Here is an 18,521-nt window from a genome sequence, read left to right as displayed (position 1 = left end):
AAAAAGAAAACCATAACCACAGCGAACATGACTGAGAAACTGTCAGATAAAACAACTGCAGAGGAAAAGTGAATGTGATGAAATTTTTTTTAAGCAGAAGCAAATACAAACCAATGAGCTATAAATAAGACAACGGGATGATCCTAGGAGTTATTAAAGAATACACATAAGGAAACTTCTTCCCGCCCCTCCCCAAGTGATTTAACCATGTACTGCACTTTCATCTACTGTCTGAAAATGGGAATTATCATTTCCAACCTACCCGTCTCCTGTGCTGCTCGTTCTTCATGAGGAATCCTTCGGAGTCATGTGCTGTGGAGGGGAAACCTTCTAATGAGACCTTTCCACAAGGAACACAAAAAATGGACCACCCTGGTGAGAGTTATAACTCCAAAGGACTTGACTCTCATCGTATTTCTGAAAGGCAGCAGATGTCCAGCAGTGATCTTGCTACAGAGCTGTTATTACAGCCATCAACAGGGTAAAAGGAGGAAGTCAGAGCAGATTAATAATTTACTCCTGCCTCGGAGCTGTTCGGTGACACTAAATCAGCAAAAGCATTCACAATAAAAAAACCCTGTGGTATCGCAGGCGCTGCCAAATTACGAAGGAGTTGCCTCTTCACCGGCAGGAAAGCGCTTCTCCAGCTGATCCGTAAGGTCACCCGCGCCCATGTGGAGGATGTGAGAACATCTCGGCCCCCGGCATGTTGGTGCTGGGGCCCTCGGCGGGGATGGCAGCACCGAGTATTCGCTGGTGCCGTTGCTGCCATCCCCAAGGCATCCTTGCCAGTGCAGCCAGGCAAATGTCACAGGGCAGAAACCAGAGAGATATTGGTGCTACCATCCAGCAGGGCTGGATGGACCTTGCTGTGTAAAAGAGCGATTACTCTGCATCCAAATGCTTATGGTGCAAGAAGACCCGGAGGACTGCCCTCAAGTTCTCCTGCTCTACAGTTCTGACACCAGGCTGAGGGTCCGCCTGCCTTTTCCACACCAGGACCTGGCACCGTCCACCCATTTTGCTCCGTGTCCCTGTTGCTCTGCACAGCAGCCATGGAAAAGACCATTTCTTCCAGCGCTGGAGGGAGGAGGAGGAACCAAGGCAGGAACATAAAGATTCAAGCACTGGGGCTTATGGCTAATGCTGTTCCCTAACGCTGCACATCCAAAACCACCAGTCCCCGCTGCCACACGCTTTGCAGACCACGGGGCTGTGTTTGGGCTGGCAGCTCTCACAGGGGCACCTTGGGTTTGAGGGAAGAAAACCACTTTTTATGCCGCTCTTTAAATCTGTCACCTCTTCACTTGCAGAGGTGACAGACAGACAAGCAGTCGCTGGAGCAGGCGGCTGTTTCTCGTACAATAGCACACGGGTGTTTCCCCGGGTACGTTCCCATAGGATACCGCTTCAGAAGCCGGTTCGACACAGCGCTGATCGCTGCGAGCGAAAGAGGGTCCTGAGCTCTGGAAGGAGCACGTGGGAAGGGGCAGGGTCTCTGCTGCCCACGCAGAAGCCACGCTGGCCAAAAAAAAACCCCAACGCAAGTCACAGGAACCACCAGAGCTCCTGCAGAGATGCTTTCCCAGACCTTCTTCACAGGACACGCAAGAGCACGTGTACAAGTCATGTCCTATCGTCACAGAAGCAGCTGCATTTCCAGGATGATCACAGCCCTTGTGTTAAAGCCCAGAGCTACAATTAAAAATAGACGAGGTTTGCCAGTGGTTTTTACTGAAAAGGAAGCAGGGGATTGCACAAGCCAAGACTAGGACCAGGAAATCTGGTCTAAATTCAACAACCACCAGGCTTAATCCAGGCTGAAAGACAGCGCGCAGGTAGGTAGCTGTAACCATCGTGATAGATTTATATTGCAAAACTGAAAATACATTTTTAGAATCAGGCCTGGAGCACCTCTTCAGAAAGAGATCACGCATGCCACAGCAGAGTCGTTCCGGGATTTGCAGAACACCCTGAAATACAGGAGGACCACTGGGGTTACTTCATCCTGTCGTTAAACCTTTTCAGGAATGCCAGTCTTAATTCTTGTGGGTGTAAAGAGCACAGACGGGATTAGAAAAACCTCCTCCCCAGCCTGCGCCGGGTGTCTGGGAGCCGCACCACGCACTTCCTGGGATCGCTTCAACCCAAAAGGCTGAGTCAGCAAAGGGAGCGGAGCACTGCCTCCGTCCCTGGCTACCCCACAGCCTTTCCCTTGGGAAAGCCCCCCACAACCTTCCCCGTCAACATGCTCCTGCCCTTCTGTGAGTCAATGCACCGGGCTGCCCCCGCTTCTGCTTTGAGGGTGGGAAAATAAAAAAATAAAAATGAAAAAAGGCTTCGTTAGCCAGCTGCTGCGCCAGACCTTTTACCAGTGTTAAATCCATGCAATTTCCTGCAGCTGAAAAGCAAATCAGCTCCTTAAATCATCTGTAGCACGGTACATCGCACAAGGAGCTGTGCCCAACACAGCAGCAGTGCACATCGAGACCACAAAAAGCTACTTACTGGTTTCCAGTTGCACATGTTCAGCTCAAAAATGGCCCACACTTACCTCATTTCCATAGACCTGCCGCGATCTCCAAGGCAACAGTCCCATCCCACCTGCTGGGAGCCTCTTTCCACGCAAACAAACTTTTGAGAGCAGGTAAAGGCCACAGATCTCCTTCATAGCTTATTTTTTTTTCCCCAGTTTGGGGGTTTTTGGGTTTTGTTTTTTTTTTTTTTTTTTTTTTTTTTGCAGGTATAAGGGGCTGATTTAGGCTGCCCCCAAAGTGGAGCTGTAATCCTCCCAAAGCCAGCACAGTGCGACCTCTTGCGCTTCTCCCAGCTCCCAAATTTGTTCAGGAGCAAAGGCCTTACAAGCTTGGAGTGCTTCAGCCAGCTGGTTGAGCTGAAGGGATCGTTTTACTTTTAATCTGACATTCATTTTACAGTTTACAGAGCACAGGACCTTCTGTTTAAATTGTTTATTAAAGAACAGAAGACCTGGGGGACACACACAGGGAACTCAAATAGGGAACCGCAGTTAAAGCTACTGCTTTTAGTTAGCTTGCATGTCATATGGAAATTGTTTTTCAAACTCTTCAACCTGCTTTCAACAGTGGGATTTCTGTGTCTCGGGCATTTGAACACCCAGTTAAAAATGGGATTAACAAGCCCAGCTTGGGTGAAGAAAAATACACACCTGGCAGACAGTGTGGGGTTATCTTAGCCTAATGCTACCCAGAGGAACCGCTGGTTCTGCTAAGGCTACACCTTCTTCTGCAGCATTTCTTTTGGGGTGTGGAGAAGTATAACAAAAGTGTAAAGTATCATCTTAATGAGGGAGAAGCTTAACGATGGGTGCGTGTTGGGCCTGAACGTCTCCTTCCCTTCTACAGGGTACCCAACTGCACTGTCGGCTCCACACCAGCCTCCAACACCGGCTGAGCACACCGCTTTCCACGTGGCCGCTGCCATCCCATTCTCAGCCTGTTCTCGCAAGTCATCTTTATACTGCTCATACTGCTTTGTAGCTGTCATCACGCCCTTTTCTGATTTTTCATATCCCCGTAGTCAACACAACCAGGCCCAGAGAAGCAGTGTCAATCCCATTTTGTGGAAGATGGAATCAAGAGCTCCTGACATTTTGTAAGAGCCCAACCATTTAAGTTAAATATTTTGCTTACATTTCATTATTTGTAATTTAATGAAGAGATTGTGTAACTGCCTTTTGAACAAGAATCTCGCCTTTGTTAACACGGGGATAAATATAAAAAAGGTCACATCTGAAAGGAGCCCTTCAAAATCCAGGACCGGGGTAACACACAAAACCTTTGCAGTTACTTCTTTTTCCGTGATTTTAATCCACACGTGCAGAACAGTCACCTTATGTGACAGCAGAAGGGCCATCTCCAGCCACCTGCCCTGTCCCTCGGAAAACAAAGCAACAGACAATCCCAGAACTTCTATTTTTGAAAAGTGTTTACTCACGTAGTTTGAATAAATTAATTTGCAAATAAAAATAAACCTACAGTATAATATAGTTGGAATAAAATGATTAGAACAACTACAATACAGGGGTTTCTTGCTGCATAAGTTTCATTACTTAATGCATATAATCTGGAAAATGTCAAAATCGGTTATATTTCTATGGAAAGGGAGTAACAGCAGTTACTTGTACATGACAGCTAACTGAACTTATAATACAGGTTTCCTGACACGTGCATTTCCTGAGTGAACCAAACAATATATATAATTTCTTTTTAAAAATGGAGAAACAGTTGACAGTCAAAGTAAATAATTCATGACATGTAAGCAACAGAGATCTCTCTTTAAACCAAGAAAATTTTAGAACTGCTTCAAAAGGGAAAATTAAAGCTATGTTATAAGCTACAGAAATTTGCTACTGTCAATTATACAGTACGGATTTTGAAGAAAAAAAATTAAAGAAGTATGAAGCTGGCCAAAAAAAAAAAAAGCTCAACTCAATGCTCGAAAGGTCAGGTTGTATGTTTGCCATGAAGCATAGTGGGTTAGCAGCAAAGCTGGATGTAGTGCACTGGCCTTTTCCGGTGGATACAGAGAGAAAGGAAGGGCAGGGGTGGGCGAGTGGAGAAAGACTGCTGACCAGAGCCCACCGCACGCTAACATCCCACACTGAGGTCTACAAGACCAGTCCAGCCCCCGCTCAAGCCCTCCTCTAACCCACTGCCGATGGTGTCATGCCACAGAAGGGCGCCAGGATGCAGGCACGCGTCCCTTTGGTAGCAGGCTTCAACTTTGTTCTGTGCGTGGCCCCGATGCGTATCGGCACCTCGCGGTAGGGCGAAGGCAAGCCTGTGATGCCCGGGGCTGCTGTGCGTCAGGCAAAAGGCAGAGCATCCGACCAAGAAGCCCATTCACAAGTTGTGACAGCGGCCAAGTCGTGAATCACTCCCTGCTCCCCACAGGTGGCACAGGCGCATCTGCCTCTCCCTCTCACTGCCTTCCCCCAAAACAGCAAGGAACAAAACAAGCCTCGTCTTTCGGGTTTGTTAATGTTTAACACTGGAAAAACCCTCACAAATGTCACTAATGCTAAATTAAGAGATGTGTTAGCATGAAGGGAGAAAAAAAATCCCTAATCTAGACTAAGTTGCATATTCAAAGAGTCTGGTAAATATTCTCCTCATAACCAGATCTTAAGTACAGTCCTACCAAAAAGCCATTTTAAGAAGTCCTTCTTAGCTACCTTTCAACACGGTTAAAGCACACCTTTATGCCATCCTAATTCGCATTAGCTTCATTTAAAAAGCATTTTAACTATTCTAAGAACTCAGCATTTTAGATTAAAAAAAGATTTTTCTACCATTTCCGTCTCACGTCCTTCTCCACCCAGAACTACTCTACACATCCAATCGCTGGATGTAACACACTATGACCATGCTACTCTCTAAACATTCTACAGATTTTCAATAATAAAGATAAATAGAAAAGAGTTAATATACACGTTATATTTTACAATGTTTGCATCCAAGATGTAAACTAATGGTCTCTGAACTATTTACCCTCCATATACAAAAAGAATGAAGCAACTTTCAAATGCTGTGGGCATGTGATTCAAAACCACTGAACGGAAGGCATCGATGTTCATTCCACAATGCTTCCTTCACCTCTTCAGAAGTAGTTATTAACTAAAAAAAGAAGAAAAAAAAAAAAAAAAGAGGTGGTGTTCCCCTTCTCCTCCCCCACCCTCGTTTCTTCTAGACTTTCCTCGATAAGAGACTGATTTAGCTGTTGTAACAATAACAACAAAAAACCAAAAATTCTTCATCTTAATGCAAACCAGCAAAGCCCAGAGAATACGAAAAACAGTTGGTTTAAAAATCAGAATAGCTTAGCTTATCAGTTTCCTGCAGTCCTCGGTAACACATGTGTTAGTCAAGAGGTCCTTGGAAAATGAGTCTGATGTAGCCTTGCTCACCAGCCAGCTGATGCGCACAGAAGGGACAGGCTGCGTGAAAAGTGTGAGTACCGTGAGGGAGAGGAATTTGGGACCAATACGCAGTTGTCTTTTCTGAGCACACGTGTCCACATGGGCTGAAGGCATGAGTTGGAGGTCCTGCATCCACATAAAATCCCGCTTCACATCCAAGCCACAGAGGCACATAGGGGCCAACAGAGCGGCACATGGGACACTCGCGATCCTTGCCGTCTCTCTCCTCTTTGTTTCCCCAGTTGTGATAGCCATGGACATGGCCACAGTTCAGATAGACCCATGGCTGCTTTTCGTCCACCACATCTTTCCTCTTCATGCTGGGAAATGCCAAGGTGTTAAACCCCACCGGACACTGGGGCCTTGCTGCATTTATCTCCTGTCTGAGTGCCTCCAGGTGCTTGACAGTAGGAGTGCGTGAAAGCCCTTCTGCAGTGCGCCACAGCAGCGTCGCTCCACACAGGTCAATTAGAGAGCCATCTTGGAGCTGGTTCGTTTCATTCTCAACCTGGTGATGGACAAAGAGAAAGAGAATTTGAACAGAGGAAGTTCCAGCTGAACATGAGGAGGGACTTCTTTCCTTTGAGGGTGACAGAGCACTGGCACAGGCTGCCCAGAGAGGTGGTGGGGTCTCCCGCTCTGGAGACATTCCAAACCCACCTGTCCAACCTGCTGTAGGTGACCATGCTCTGGCAGAGGGGGTGGACTGGATGATCTCCAGAGGTCCCTTCCAACCCTGACCATTCTGTGGTTATCACCTAAGGTTACCTGGAGAGTAACCAAATGCACTTTTGTAACACGAATCTGCCTGGAAGATGCAGACAAAGTTTCAAGCAGTTCCTGACTGTCCAATACAAGACAGCCATAAAGAGCCCAGTGTCAGCTGCTCTCTTTTTTTTTGTTTTTAAAAAAACAACTTTCTTGACAAGTCTTGTTTAGTCCTCCATCACATTTTAGACTGTTTTCTTCAAACACACCTTTACATATGGCTTTCTTCCCCCTCCAGAGTCAGCTGTCAGCATTCCTAACTAAATGCATCACCTAAGCATTCATGTAGCATCTCTATTTTTGCTCAGAGATCCCAAGTCACAGCAAAACCAATCCCCTCCTGGAAATGTCACCAATGCTTTGGAAACAAGAGAAAAAACTCAGAATGCCAAGGTGGAAATGGATATCCAGGTATATAGGTATGTCTCAATAAAACTATAATTACTCCATAGAAAAGAAAAAGTGGAAAAACCTTGAAAGCATAAACTCAAGAGGGAGAATCAGGAAAGTACTCTTTAAAATATGCGCATGACCTATGACAGTTTGCAGAAGAACGCGACAGACTGGCAACTCAAATTTAGGAGAGCAGTCTAGATCTGCAATTAAGTACTAGTTGGCAGATAAACTCTATCAGCTATTCAGGTCAAGCAAGACACCTTAATGTATGAACACAGACACATAAGAAGTCATTGTAGCTAATTGCTGAGGTGACTTCTACACTGAACGAGGCAGATTCCAGCCTCTGTGTTTGTGCCCAACCACTCATGGTTGTACCCATTTTCAACAGGCTGCATAAATCATAGGTCACTACTCTTACCATTTTTCCCCTCTGCTGAGCTGATCTGGTTTCACGGAGGCTGAACACATTCCCACACACAGATATCTCTCTCCACACCCCTGGCTTGGAGTCCTCTGTAAATCCATTACGGGGATGCATTACAAGAACTCCGTTTGTGGTTAGTCCATCCATTTGCCCATCTGATGTCTTCCACTTCGCAGCTTTCTCCTAAGAGAAATTACGTAATGAAAACTTTTGATTTGGCTGAAGCGGAGCTATGAATTAGTTTAAAAACATGCCTGCACTAAACTCAAGAAAAAAAGAAAGAGTTCCCTTACCCCAAGAAAGATGTTTTTTGAGGAGTCAAATCCTGCAGCATATATTCTTGCTGTAAAAGGAGGGTTGCGTTCACATATGATTCTGCAGGCAAACCTTGATATAGTGCTCTGCACAGACTGGGTATCTGAATTACTCTGACTTCCAGGAACTGTATCTGTCACAACAAAGTCTATAGGACTCTCCGTTGACCGACCAATCTGGAAAGGGATTGGAAAGAAAAGGCACACAAACCTGTTTAGAAGTTTGCCTTTGGGTTTAGGAATATTCAAACTCAAAACATTTAAAAGTAATCAAGAAAAAAAAAATCACAACATTCCAGTTTGAAGCATTCCCTTCCACCAATCTAAATTTAGGTTTCTAAAGCCTAATCTGAATTGATGAGTTATTCCACCTCCGTGTGATCAAAGTTATTCTGAAGGCTGAGTACAGCCAAACGAAGGAAGGGGAAATAAAATGATGTAATTAAGTCAATTCTGAGACGATTTCCCATTGAAACCTTTCTCATTAGAAAGGTTACACTCAGGTCAGCCGGACCAGCTGCAGCAGTGCCAAACCAGCTAGAAAACAGCAGTTAGATGGGAGAAAAGCGATATTCAGTCACTTTGCATGCCCAGAATATTCTGAATGATGCCAGACTTGGTGGAGGTGTAGAGGTAGGAAAATTAGATTACGGGAACTGACTCTCTGGCTCCAGCGGGGCCCTGAGAAACAGCAAATCTATCAGGAAAGACCAGGTACAAGATGTTTGTGGTGGGGAGGGGTTACATTAACATGCAGAGAACACAATGTCTGACTACAACCAGATTTTTCTAGTGGCTGTGCCTTCTTTTCTGGTTGCGTGGAACAATGAGTTTTGCAGTCCCACACAACTTTACTGGCTTTGACAGAATTCCATGGGTTTCACTGCTTTTCCAGTCAACTCATCTTGTCCTTTTCCTTAAAAAGCATGAAAAGAAGCTACATCATAGAATCACAGAATTGTTAGAGTTGGAAGGGACCTTGAAGATCACCTAGTCCCACCCCCTCTGCCCTGGGCAGGGACACCTCCCACTAGATCAGGTGCTCAAAGCCCCGTCCAACCTGGCCTTGAACATCTCCAGGGATGGGGCAGCCACAGCTTCTCGGGGCAACCAGTGTCTCACCACCCTCGCAGGAAAGAATTTCTTCCCAATATCACATCTAAATCTCCCCTCTTTCAGTGGAAAACCGTTCCCCCTCATCCTATGGCTCCACTCCCTGATCAAGAGTCTCTCCCCAGCTTTCCTGGAGCCCTAAAGGGACTGGAAGGGGCTCTAAGGTCTCCCCAGAGCCCTCTCTTCTCCAGGCTGAACATGCCCAACTCCCTCGGCCTGTCCTCCCAGCAGAGGGGCTCCAGCCCTCGGAGCATCTATGTGGCCTCCTCTGGACTTGCTCCCTCTCCCAAACATCCACATAGCCAGGTTTAAAGCCTGCTTACACACTACTACCTTCCACTCACTTGCAGAGCTCTCAACAACCTCTTTTAAAATAGCTGATTAACTGCTGGGCAGGAGCCCCAAAAGCCTGAGGAGCATTTTGGTGAGGGCTGGATGGAGAGCTTTCGTGAGACTGAGACTGCTTTGTCCGAATGTCTTTTTCTATTCCTTCTTAGGCAGGATAACCCATCAGTATACAGGGATTATACAGCAGCATACGTGCCACAGCACGCCTGAAGAGAGAACACTTAAACAATAGCTTATGCTGCAGTTAGTTCATTACAGCCCTTTTGCTCTGTTGCAGTATTTGCAGTTGCACAGCAGCTTCCTCCACCACTTATCAACACCTCCCGCCTCCTCAGATCCTGCAGTGGCGTCACAGCTAAGTGCTGTGACAGCAAAACTCCTCACCATAAATTAGCGAAAACAACAGAAATCAATGCAACATCAGTTCAGGAAACAGAAAGAACAAAGCACACACAAAAAAACCCCAACCCTAAAACAAAACCCTGCCTTCTGAGAAAAAACAGGAAACAATTATAAGATATGAGCGCACATCACAGCTGCAAATGTGTTTGTGGCTGCTTCCCATACACACAGGAACTGAAGCAAAGTTGTTCTGAACTGCCAGTGCATCAGAATTGGGCCTCCTCTCTCCGCATTTCCCAGTGTTACAGACTTACTTCTGGGTTTGCTTAAAGGAGTTAGGGGTATTTTTTCATATTAGTTGTGTCAAAAGCTCTCCTGTATTTTCACACTGTATTTCTTCCACCCTGTCTCCAATTGGTCAATCCCAAATGCCTTCCTAAATGTGAGAAGCAAAGTTCCAAGTGCTTAAAGACAACTGTGCACTTAATTCTTTGTTTTGCAAGGAGGGACAAAGAGACAGGTTACGTGACTTGCAGGCCAGCAATCAAAGGCGAAACCATAGTCCTGTGCATTAGTCACAAGAAAAACAACTTTCACCTCTGACCAAGCCTAAAGAGAGATGCACAGATATACAGCCCTGGGAACAAACAGAATTAAGTGCCTCTGAGTAGTAAAGCACAGAAAGCAACACGTGCAAACTTTTGGGTCTGAAGGAAAAGGCCTGTTGAGAGGATGTCTTGTTGGGAACAACCAAAAGCAAGAATACATTTATGTATCATATTTACTTCACATACCTGGAACATATCTGTGTTGCTGTCATGTGTATATTCAACTACCACCGTCTGGGCCCGAGACAAAGTGTAAGATATGCTGTGTTGGTCCTTATTACTTATTGCCTACGGAAAAAATGCAAAATATTATTGAACCAGTGAACAATAACTCTACTGAATACAGCAGCAAAGCAGACAATATATATAACCAGGCTCTTGTTCTGTTCAGTTAATGCATTAAGGCAGATGGTTGTTAGTGGCACACCTGTAGTTAAACTTCACCAAAAAAAACAGTCCTGGCCATTAAAAAAAAAGCTGCAGGATTGATTCAGCAACAGACCAAACTGGTCCCTTTACCGCACGCTGCAATAAAATACATGTAACCAAGACACATTATTAGTCATGCTTCATGTTAAAGCAGTGGTGGCCTTGACACAAAAGAAGAAAACAACTTGAGTGCAAAACTGAATGTAACACCTTCATGGCCTTCTCAGCCTGAACTTCTCCAACAGTAAAGCAGGGATGAAAACTTAGGGGTCCGAGTTCATACTAAAATCAGTGATGATTAATAAGATACACTGACAAAAACCATAACAAGTAGTGCTGGTAAACAGGGTAAAATGAAGAAACTCAGCACAGGTCACAGAAGCTGTAGCAAATCTAGTAGGTTTCAGTTTGTTGGTTTAGGTTTTCATTCTGCAACTACCTACCAGGAACTGAACAAACACTCTTCTAAAAGTGCTTCTAAATAGCATTGACATCAAGAAAATGAGAAGAATTAGCAAAAAAAAAAATGTTCTTTTCTCAGATCTCCTAGAGATGTAATTCTATTACAACTTTAGTTAGCAAAGTGCTTTAGAATTCCAAATACCTCATGCCATTCCCCAAATTTAGGAATCAATATTCTTAAGTGTCAAGGTATTTAGGGAGTCAAACACTTCACACTACTGTATTTGTTCAAGGGCCTGATCTTGACACTGGAATCTCTAAACAACCGCTGAGCATTCTCAAAATTCCACCTGTTTTAGTAGAAACGCTCCATTTCTTATTGAACATGATTTCACATACACTTGAATCGCCGTAATACAGAAGTATTTCATGGTCATACCTTAGCTATAATATATTTGTTTTGACATGAAATACAATTCAACTTCAAGACCTAAGCCCTTCCTTTACTGCATCTTAATGGGAACTATGAATTATGAGCAGTACAAAACATGCCCTGCAAAACCCACCTGTCCTCATCCCCAGGGAACTCCTACCCATTGGACGGAGTAGCAAGTGCACATAGAGCTTTGGCAAAGGATCATTTAAAAGTCAGCTTCACATGAAGCAAAGTTAGCCCTAAAGCATGAATGAGTGCGAAAACAGGAAGGCTAGAACAGATGTTTTGTTTTCCTTCCCAACTTGCTACAGACAAAGTGTTTTAAGTGACTAGCCTGTGCCCTGAACATTCACATTGCAAAAATAAACATTTTTCTTTCTGGACACTACAAGGACTAGGCACCAGATTTGTTTTGCTGAACCGTTTCTTGCTAACCCTGGCAGGTACCAAAAAACCATGGATAAACATGAACCATTCTTTTCACAGCCAGAACTTCATGCTTTTTACATCATTTCATCTCAGCATAACAGCACTGACTTCACTGAAGTCTTCAGACAGCACCAGGAGAAATAAACTTAACTAGCGAAATCAAGCTTACCTTTGCTGCTTGAGGGGTACAGGCAATATGCACAGTGCTGGGTTTCACCCCATTTGCCTTGGGCCTTTTAAATAAAGCAAACCTACTTTTTCTTCTTCCTCTATCTCCATTTGGGAGAGACCCATTGTACCTATCAAAAAAACCCACAGAAAATGTTCTAGATCAAAGTCCATCCTTCTGTGTTACTTAGCTTCAAGAGATACATACCCACAAGAACTTCCATTCTAAGCACAAATTCTTCTTAACTAGTACAGTATTAATAATTACAGATTTCCAATTAATCACATCTATTTAAATCTGAGAATTGATAAACACAACATTGAAACATGCCCCCAGAATTACAGCATATACACACACAGCTTGTAGGGCAAGGAATGCTACCCAGATTAATCTCAAAGCTACTGTCAACAAGCAAAAGAGATTTGGGTCCCAAACATGAAAACAAGTAGTGCTACATGCCCATCTGTAGCTTTCTCTCTAAATGATGTGTTCACACTGTAAATGAAAGATTCCGAATGCTCACCAACCCTGATGGACAGCTAGTATTTTAGAGAATTTTAGTTGAAATAAAACCCTGTAAGAAATAGACATGCTGTCCTCCAAGACTCCAATTTAATCCAGTAGAAAACCCTCAGACCCTCATTTTGATCATGTCAACATAAACAGGCCAGCCAGCAAATTTGCTTTATTAAAACCTTCTGTTTGCACTTGGGTATTACACAGTCAGTGACCGTGTTCTAATAAAACGCCTTTCATTTTACTTGAAGTCTTGAGGAACCTCTCCCTCCACATTATCACGTTAGTCATCTGTCTAGGTACAACCTGGAATCGATTTGGAAAGCCTTCACAAATTGGCTGCCTTTGTCATGAAACGCTTACCTAGATTGAACACAAGAGTCAAACCCAAACTTACATCTACTCAACTGTTTGGAGCCCTAGCTACACACTCATGCTGCCACAAAAAGCTATGTGTACTGCAGTGCAATTCTCCAATATATCCCATTATGCATAACGCCTAGTTGCCACTGAAAAAGGCAGCTCACTCTCCGCTGCCTCCCTGAGACAAGATCAACTACCAAAGAAAAGCTGACCAACTGCTCACCACTCAGCTGCACACTCACCAGATACACTGCAAAAGAGGGAGTCCAAGTGAGAGATTGCGGGACCACCTCCCACAGCAACCTGCATTTTATCTGCTTTAAGCACACCCTGGAATTCTACCTTCATTCTCATTTCCAACCAAGACACAAACACTTACCCTAATACAATCAATTCACCATATTTTACTGGTGCTTTTGATGGATGATTTTCCTGATCAGGAGAAAACATGAGCTTAGCTAATGACTTCTTCTCAAATTTCAGGTCTCTGATCAAGAGTTGTGGCACACTTTTTTCATTATTTCCTGTAAAAAGAAAGAAAATTAAGTGTAAGAGGAAAGACTCAAATCCGTCAGTTATACAAATCTGCATGCCTATCTGATACAGTAGGTACAATATTTTGTGTTTTCCATAGTTTGGTTTTGCCCGAAATTATTTTAAAAACATACATATAAACCCACATCAATTAAAGTTGAATTGCCCAGAAGAACTACCAGATCACAGAAAACCACAAGTGCATTTAGAAAATTCCAGTACAGCCTTGATAAAACATGAACAGTTGTTTTCCTTCACGCTAGCTTTTAGTATAAATGGCATATGGCTTCATTTAGTATGTTTAGTTCAACTATCAAGAAGTAGAGCCAGACAGAGGTTAAGTTTAAAGGGAAAAAAAAGAACCTAACAAAACCCAAAGCAAGACCAGCCCATTAGCTAGAGAGGTAGAAGTTTTCCTGGAAAGTATCTGGTTCAGAGCTTTCCAAGAAATTTCTGGATTTGCAGATGGCAGGAAGTTGTATGACAATTCGATACTGAGTCTACCATACAAGTCTGGGGTGTGCAATGTGATCTCTTATGTTTAACCAGAGACAGAAGTGATACAAACAGCTGTTTGAAAAAGATTTCCTGAGGGAACTCCACATGATTCTTAATGGGGACAACCTCTTGAAGGGCACTTTTTCCATTATACTCTGCTTTGAGGAACAGTTCACACCAGTATTTTCTACAGCTTCTCATTAGTAACATTTCCAGACACCTCTGACTTAACCAACCCACCCCTGACCTTCCCACAGTGAGAACCTACCCAACAGAGCACTTGCTAGATGAAGAACAAAGCTGACGCTAGCCTGTTTGAGGCTTTCTTTAACAGAAATAAGAACATTCCCTTGGTTCTTCTAAATAAATTGTCCTACCAACTCAAAAAGCTCTTAAATTTTTTTAGTACTGATGGTTAACATTCTGCTTTCTGTTCAAGTACTCATTTTGGCCCACATAACATTTCTCATATCCTGTCATCAACTTTTATCACAACTACAATGCTGTATTTCTATTTTCTTCTACCTCAACTAGACTGTAGATATTAGCAGAAAAGACGAAATCATGCAGATTTCATCTACCTCCATCTTCTGTCCTAACAACAGAGAAAAGGATGCTCGACACCCTGCTCACATTTGTTCAGAAGCTGATGCAAAGATCCCTTTACTGACCTGATCTCTACCCTCTCTCCGTCTTCTTTGCTCCTTCACAGAGAAACTTGGCTTTCAACTTCTTTTCTCAATCTGCCAATTTCTTAATCAGCACAGCTATATTGATCCCCACCTACAATTAGCTCACAGTGCTATCTGAAAATTCAGTATGCTCCTTCATTGCCTTCTTACACGCTATCCCACGTATTTGAGAGGGCTTCACACAAATACATGCAAAGACATTTTGCTGTCCTCCAAACTTTGTGCTGGCTGCAGAACACAACCAGGGGGCTAAACTAAAACCTTTCTTTTTTTCCTTTCGTTTCTCATTATTTTCCAAATCTCTTCTGCTTTGCTCTCAAGTCTGGGTACTGTGGATTTCATAGCACTTGGAATAATAAGTTAACTGAAGACTGTCTCTGTCTCTTAGCACACATCTAACGTTATCAATGGTATCCTGACCCATTGCTAGATGTGCGAGTGCACTGCGATAAACCTGTGAAGGTTTATTCAACACCACTGTGAAGGGTCTCCGTCCTGTCTACACAACAGTTACACCAATATATATTTGTTGCATAGGAAGCAACGTGCATTTTCACTGGGCAGCTATCCTGGTTCAATCCTCATGTTATCCATCATTTAGCTGGTGCAGAAAGTGCCTTACACTGATCCAACGGTCCCCATCTGTCACATGGGAACAGCAACAGCAGCACAGGAGAGAAAGCAGTAGAGTTTGCTCAGAAGGATTTCTAGATTGCTTACCCACGTGTAGCAGCAGTAAGTTAATTGGGATGGTGAGGATACTTACTGTTGTAGGGGGCCCAAGGTTTTGCCTTTAAAATTCTAAAATTAAGAATTTTAAAGCAAACTTATAAAAACATAACCTTAAACTCCTATCATGCCACTAGCAATACCACATCAAAGTGGAGATTGTCCCATTTCATGAACAGAGCCCCACAACATTAACTATGTCCACAGTTTTCATGTGTGCAAAGTGAGGTCTTCTTCCTTCCCTCCTGGCATCACAACCACTCCTGGGAGGGTTACACCAGCAATCCTCTGAAACCATGTGCCTTTGAAGACACCACAGGGATGGTTTATGGACATTAATACTGAACTATCTAGCTCTTAGTGCTTAACAGCGCTTGGTTCTCTAGTCAGATCTCCTTTCTAAAGTATTTCCACTTAAGTGAGTCTAAATCTTAAGAATCTATTCGTATATAGATATAAGGATATGAATATACTTACTATGAAGTATTTTACTATCAACTTCAGCATTTCTTGTTTTGCTTTATTTTAAAATCTTCTTGCATTATAGTTGCTTATATATTGTCTTCTAAAACAAGCTCCTAATGTTTTAATCTCCTCCCCAAATGATTAACCTATTTTCTGCTTGAATATTGATCTTCTCAGCAGTCTCTCCCCTGCACTTCAGTCTTCTTCACGTACAACTCATTTCATCTTGACCATTGCATTTCACATGCAACGCTTCACATTTCTTTGCTAGAATACTTAACGGTTGTCCTTTGAATTGGCTTTTAACAACTCAGAAGAAATACTGCTATGAAATCTATAGCACCGCCTATTAGGAAATTGCATAGGACTAGTAAATACCATGAGAGAGTATGGAAATAGATTTGAATAGTTTCCACCCAACACTATGGTGTTTGAAAACGAGCTAATCAATTCACTTAGAGAAGGTGGGATGGCAAGCATTAAAAATAATTTTAACTTCTGTTCACCCAAGTGAACAATTTAATGGAAAGCTAAAAAATACATGTCCCAGTCAGACTCAGCTTCTGAGTCTCATTAAAAGTAATTCCAAATGAACAGTGAAAGGAGACTCTAAAGAGTCAGGAGAACAGGAGGCCAGTAACCTCCTCTTTGGAGATAACTGTGCAGAAACTGTAAGAGGGGCTGACAGTTCCAAGTGACAGACTTCAGCAATGCAAGAAGTTAACTAGAACATCTTAGTACAAGGAGAAGCATCCAACATCTAACACTCAGTGCACCCCCCCACCCCCCCAATATATTTTTTTGTTTCACATTTAAAGAAATCCAGCCAAGTTTATTTTGGGAACAGCACGTATGATGGAAACCCACTTCTTACTTAAGGACTGGTCAAGAGTTAGCAATCTAAAGCTACCATTAGTAAAAGAGTTTGCTTCTGCATCTTCAAAGGCATGGCTTGAATGTTTGAACTTAATTTTTTTTAAATATGTCTCAAAACCTTTATGAGCTGCACACATCACTTTCACAGCTACTGATACCCAGTAACTTCAAATCAAGCACATACAAAATTCAGAGCCCCTAAAACAAAAAACAAACAAACAAATCAGCGCAAGGTACATGCTACTTCTCACCCAGCATGTCCTGCCTGATGCACTGCACCCAAAAAAAGGGAAGACTCATTTCGTTCCCAGAAATTAACAAAGATTAACTATATTCTTTCAATGAGGTCCCAAAGACTAGTCCCAGTGAAATCTGATGTCTGCAAATAAAACTCAAGTGTTCTCCAACTGTAGTGGAAGGAGTCTACCGGGCCATGGGATAACATCTCCACTCCTGAACCAGAGCAGGCTTAGGGATCATTTAAAGCTGGATAAAGCATTTAAGAATTTACAGTAGGGTATACTCTTGAGTTCAGAGGAAGGAGCCACTAATTTATATAATGAGCCTTCTCTTGTACAATAACTTGTCCAGTTTTTATTCCTAGATTACTACAAGAAGCTTCTTAGAAGTGTTAGGAAAGGTTAATTAAATATGTTAAGAGGACAACTTGGCCCTGTAGCACCAGTACACAACTAAGCAACCGACTGCTTGAGCAAAATACATGCAAGTCAGATTTTTGCCACAACCATTAATTTTGCAGCAGCATCTCTGGCCAGTGACGGAGCAGGCTTCATCGAAGCAGGCTCTGAACAACTGACTGTTCCAAAACTCCTCCAAAATCCATCCACGTGATGAGGAATAAGGTGTTAATTACAAGATCCCAACCCATCCCACATTCTCCCAAAATCATAGAACTGGTAGCAGCAAGTTTTCACCTCAAGATCTCTGCTTCTGCAATAGAGAAGAGACCGAAGCCTGAAAACCCCTACTCGTGCACAGCCCTAGATTATACACTATAATAACAGATTTTATGAGTAAAGCAAACTGCATGCAGAGAAAACAGTTTTGGGAAGGCATTACTTGATTAAGAGGTGAGCACAACTATTTGCAGTTAGTAGAAAACCACAATGGGTACCAGTTAGCGCCTTTTATTCTCAAAAATAGGAAACTGGAACAGAAGAACTCATGAGCAAGTAATGTTTTTTTATTCTTAACACTGGTTCCTCCGGAGCCGGGAGAAAGCTTGCCCAATACTGTCATGTGCAACTATTTTGCAGGACAGGAAAGAAACGACATCTAAACTGAAGAAGTATTTCAAATTTGTTTTAGGAATGGAAATCCACTTTCTTGCAAACTTTCTTGTTCCGTATTCACTCAAGTCACAGAAGGCAAAAGATTGCTATAGCAAAAAACAAACCACAGATTTCTAATTACATTCAAGCAGAAGAAAAAGCCGTATCGTTGTACCGTCTCCTGCCACATTCAAACACTAGTCTCTGAACTTGGAGGTAGATTATTCTGTGGGAAGACCTAGCAAACCATTCCTCAGAGTAGGTGAAGAGTTTAAGAGTCTGCCTACTTTCACAGAACATGTCATCTTCAATGGGGCACCTAGGGATTTAATGAATTTTGGTTGAACTATCAGCTCTGGCTTACCAGCCATCCTCAGTCATTCAGCTGCCTTTTCTGATCATAAGACTCATGCACG

The 18,521-nt window shown here is 43.0% G+C and overlaps 1 protein-coding gene across 1 annotated transcript in view; it reads right to left on the bottom strand.

Annotated features, from left to right (window-relative positions):
• Positions 1–5,900: 5,900 nt before the first annotated feature.
• Positions 5,901–18,521, bottom strand: part of PELI1 (pellino E3 ubiquitin protein ligase 1) — a gene marked incomplete at its 3' end in the record, with an annotated part of 45,614 nt that continues 32,993 nt past the window's right edge. Inside the window, exons 2-7 of the mRNA XM_082480924.1 lie at positions 13,399–13,543; positions 12,141–12,270; positions 10,462–10,563; positions 7,844–8,041; positions 7,545–7,733; positions 5,901–6,467 (exon numbers count right to left, since the gene is read on the bottom strand). Of these exons, the coding sequence (XP_082337050.1) occupies positions 5,901–6,467; positions 7,545–7,733; positions 7,844–8,041; positions 10,462–10,563; positions 12,141–12,270; positions 13,399–13,469 (1,257 nt within the window). The 5' untranslated portion in view covers positions 13,470–13,543. The remainder of the gene's footprint in view (positions 6,468–7,544; positions 7,734–7,843; positions 8,042–10,461; positions 10,564–12,140; positions 12,271–13,398; positions 13,544–18,521) is intronic.

Source organism: Vanellus vanellus (genome assembly GCF_965231255.1).
Source record: "Vanellus vanellus genome assembly, chromosome: 3".
In the NCBI taxonomy this organism is placed as follows: Eukaryota; Metazoa; Chordata; class Aves; order Charadriiformes; family Charadriidae; genus Vanellus; species Vanellus vanellus.
Note: the sequence above shows the minus strand (reverse complement) of the source record. Positions and strands in the feature narration are given on the sequence as shown.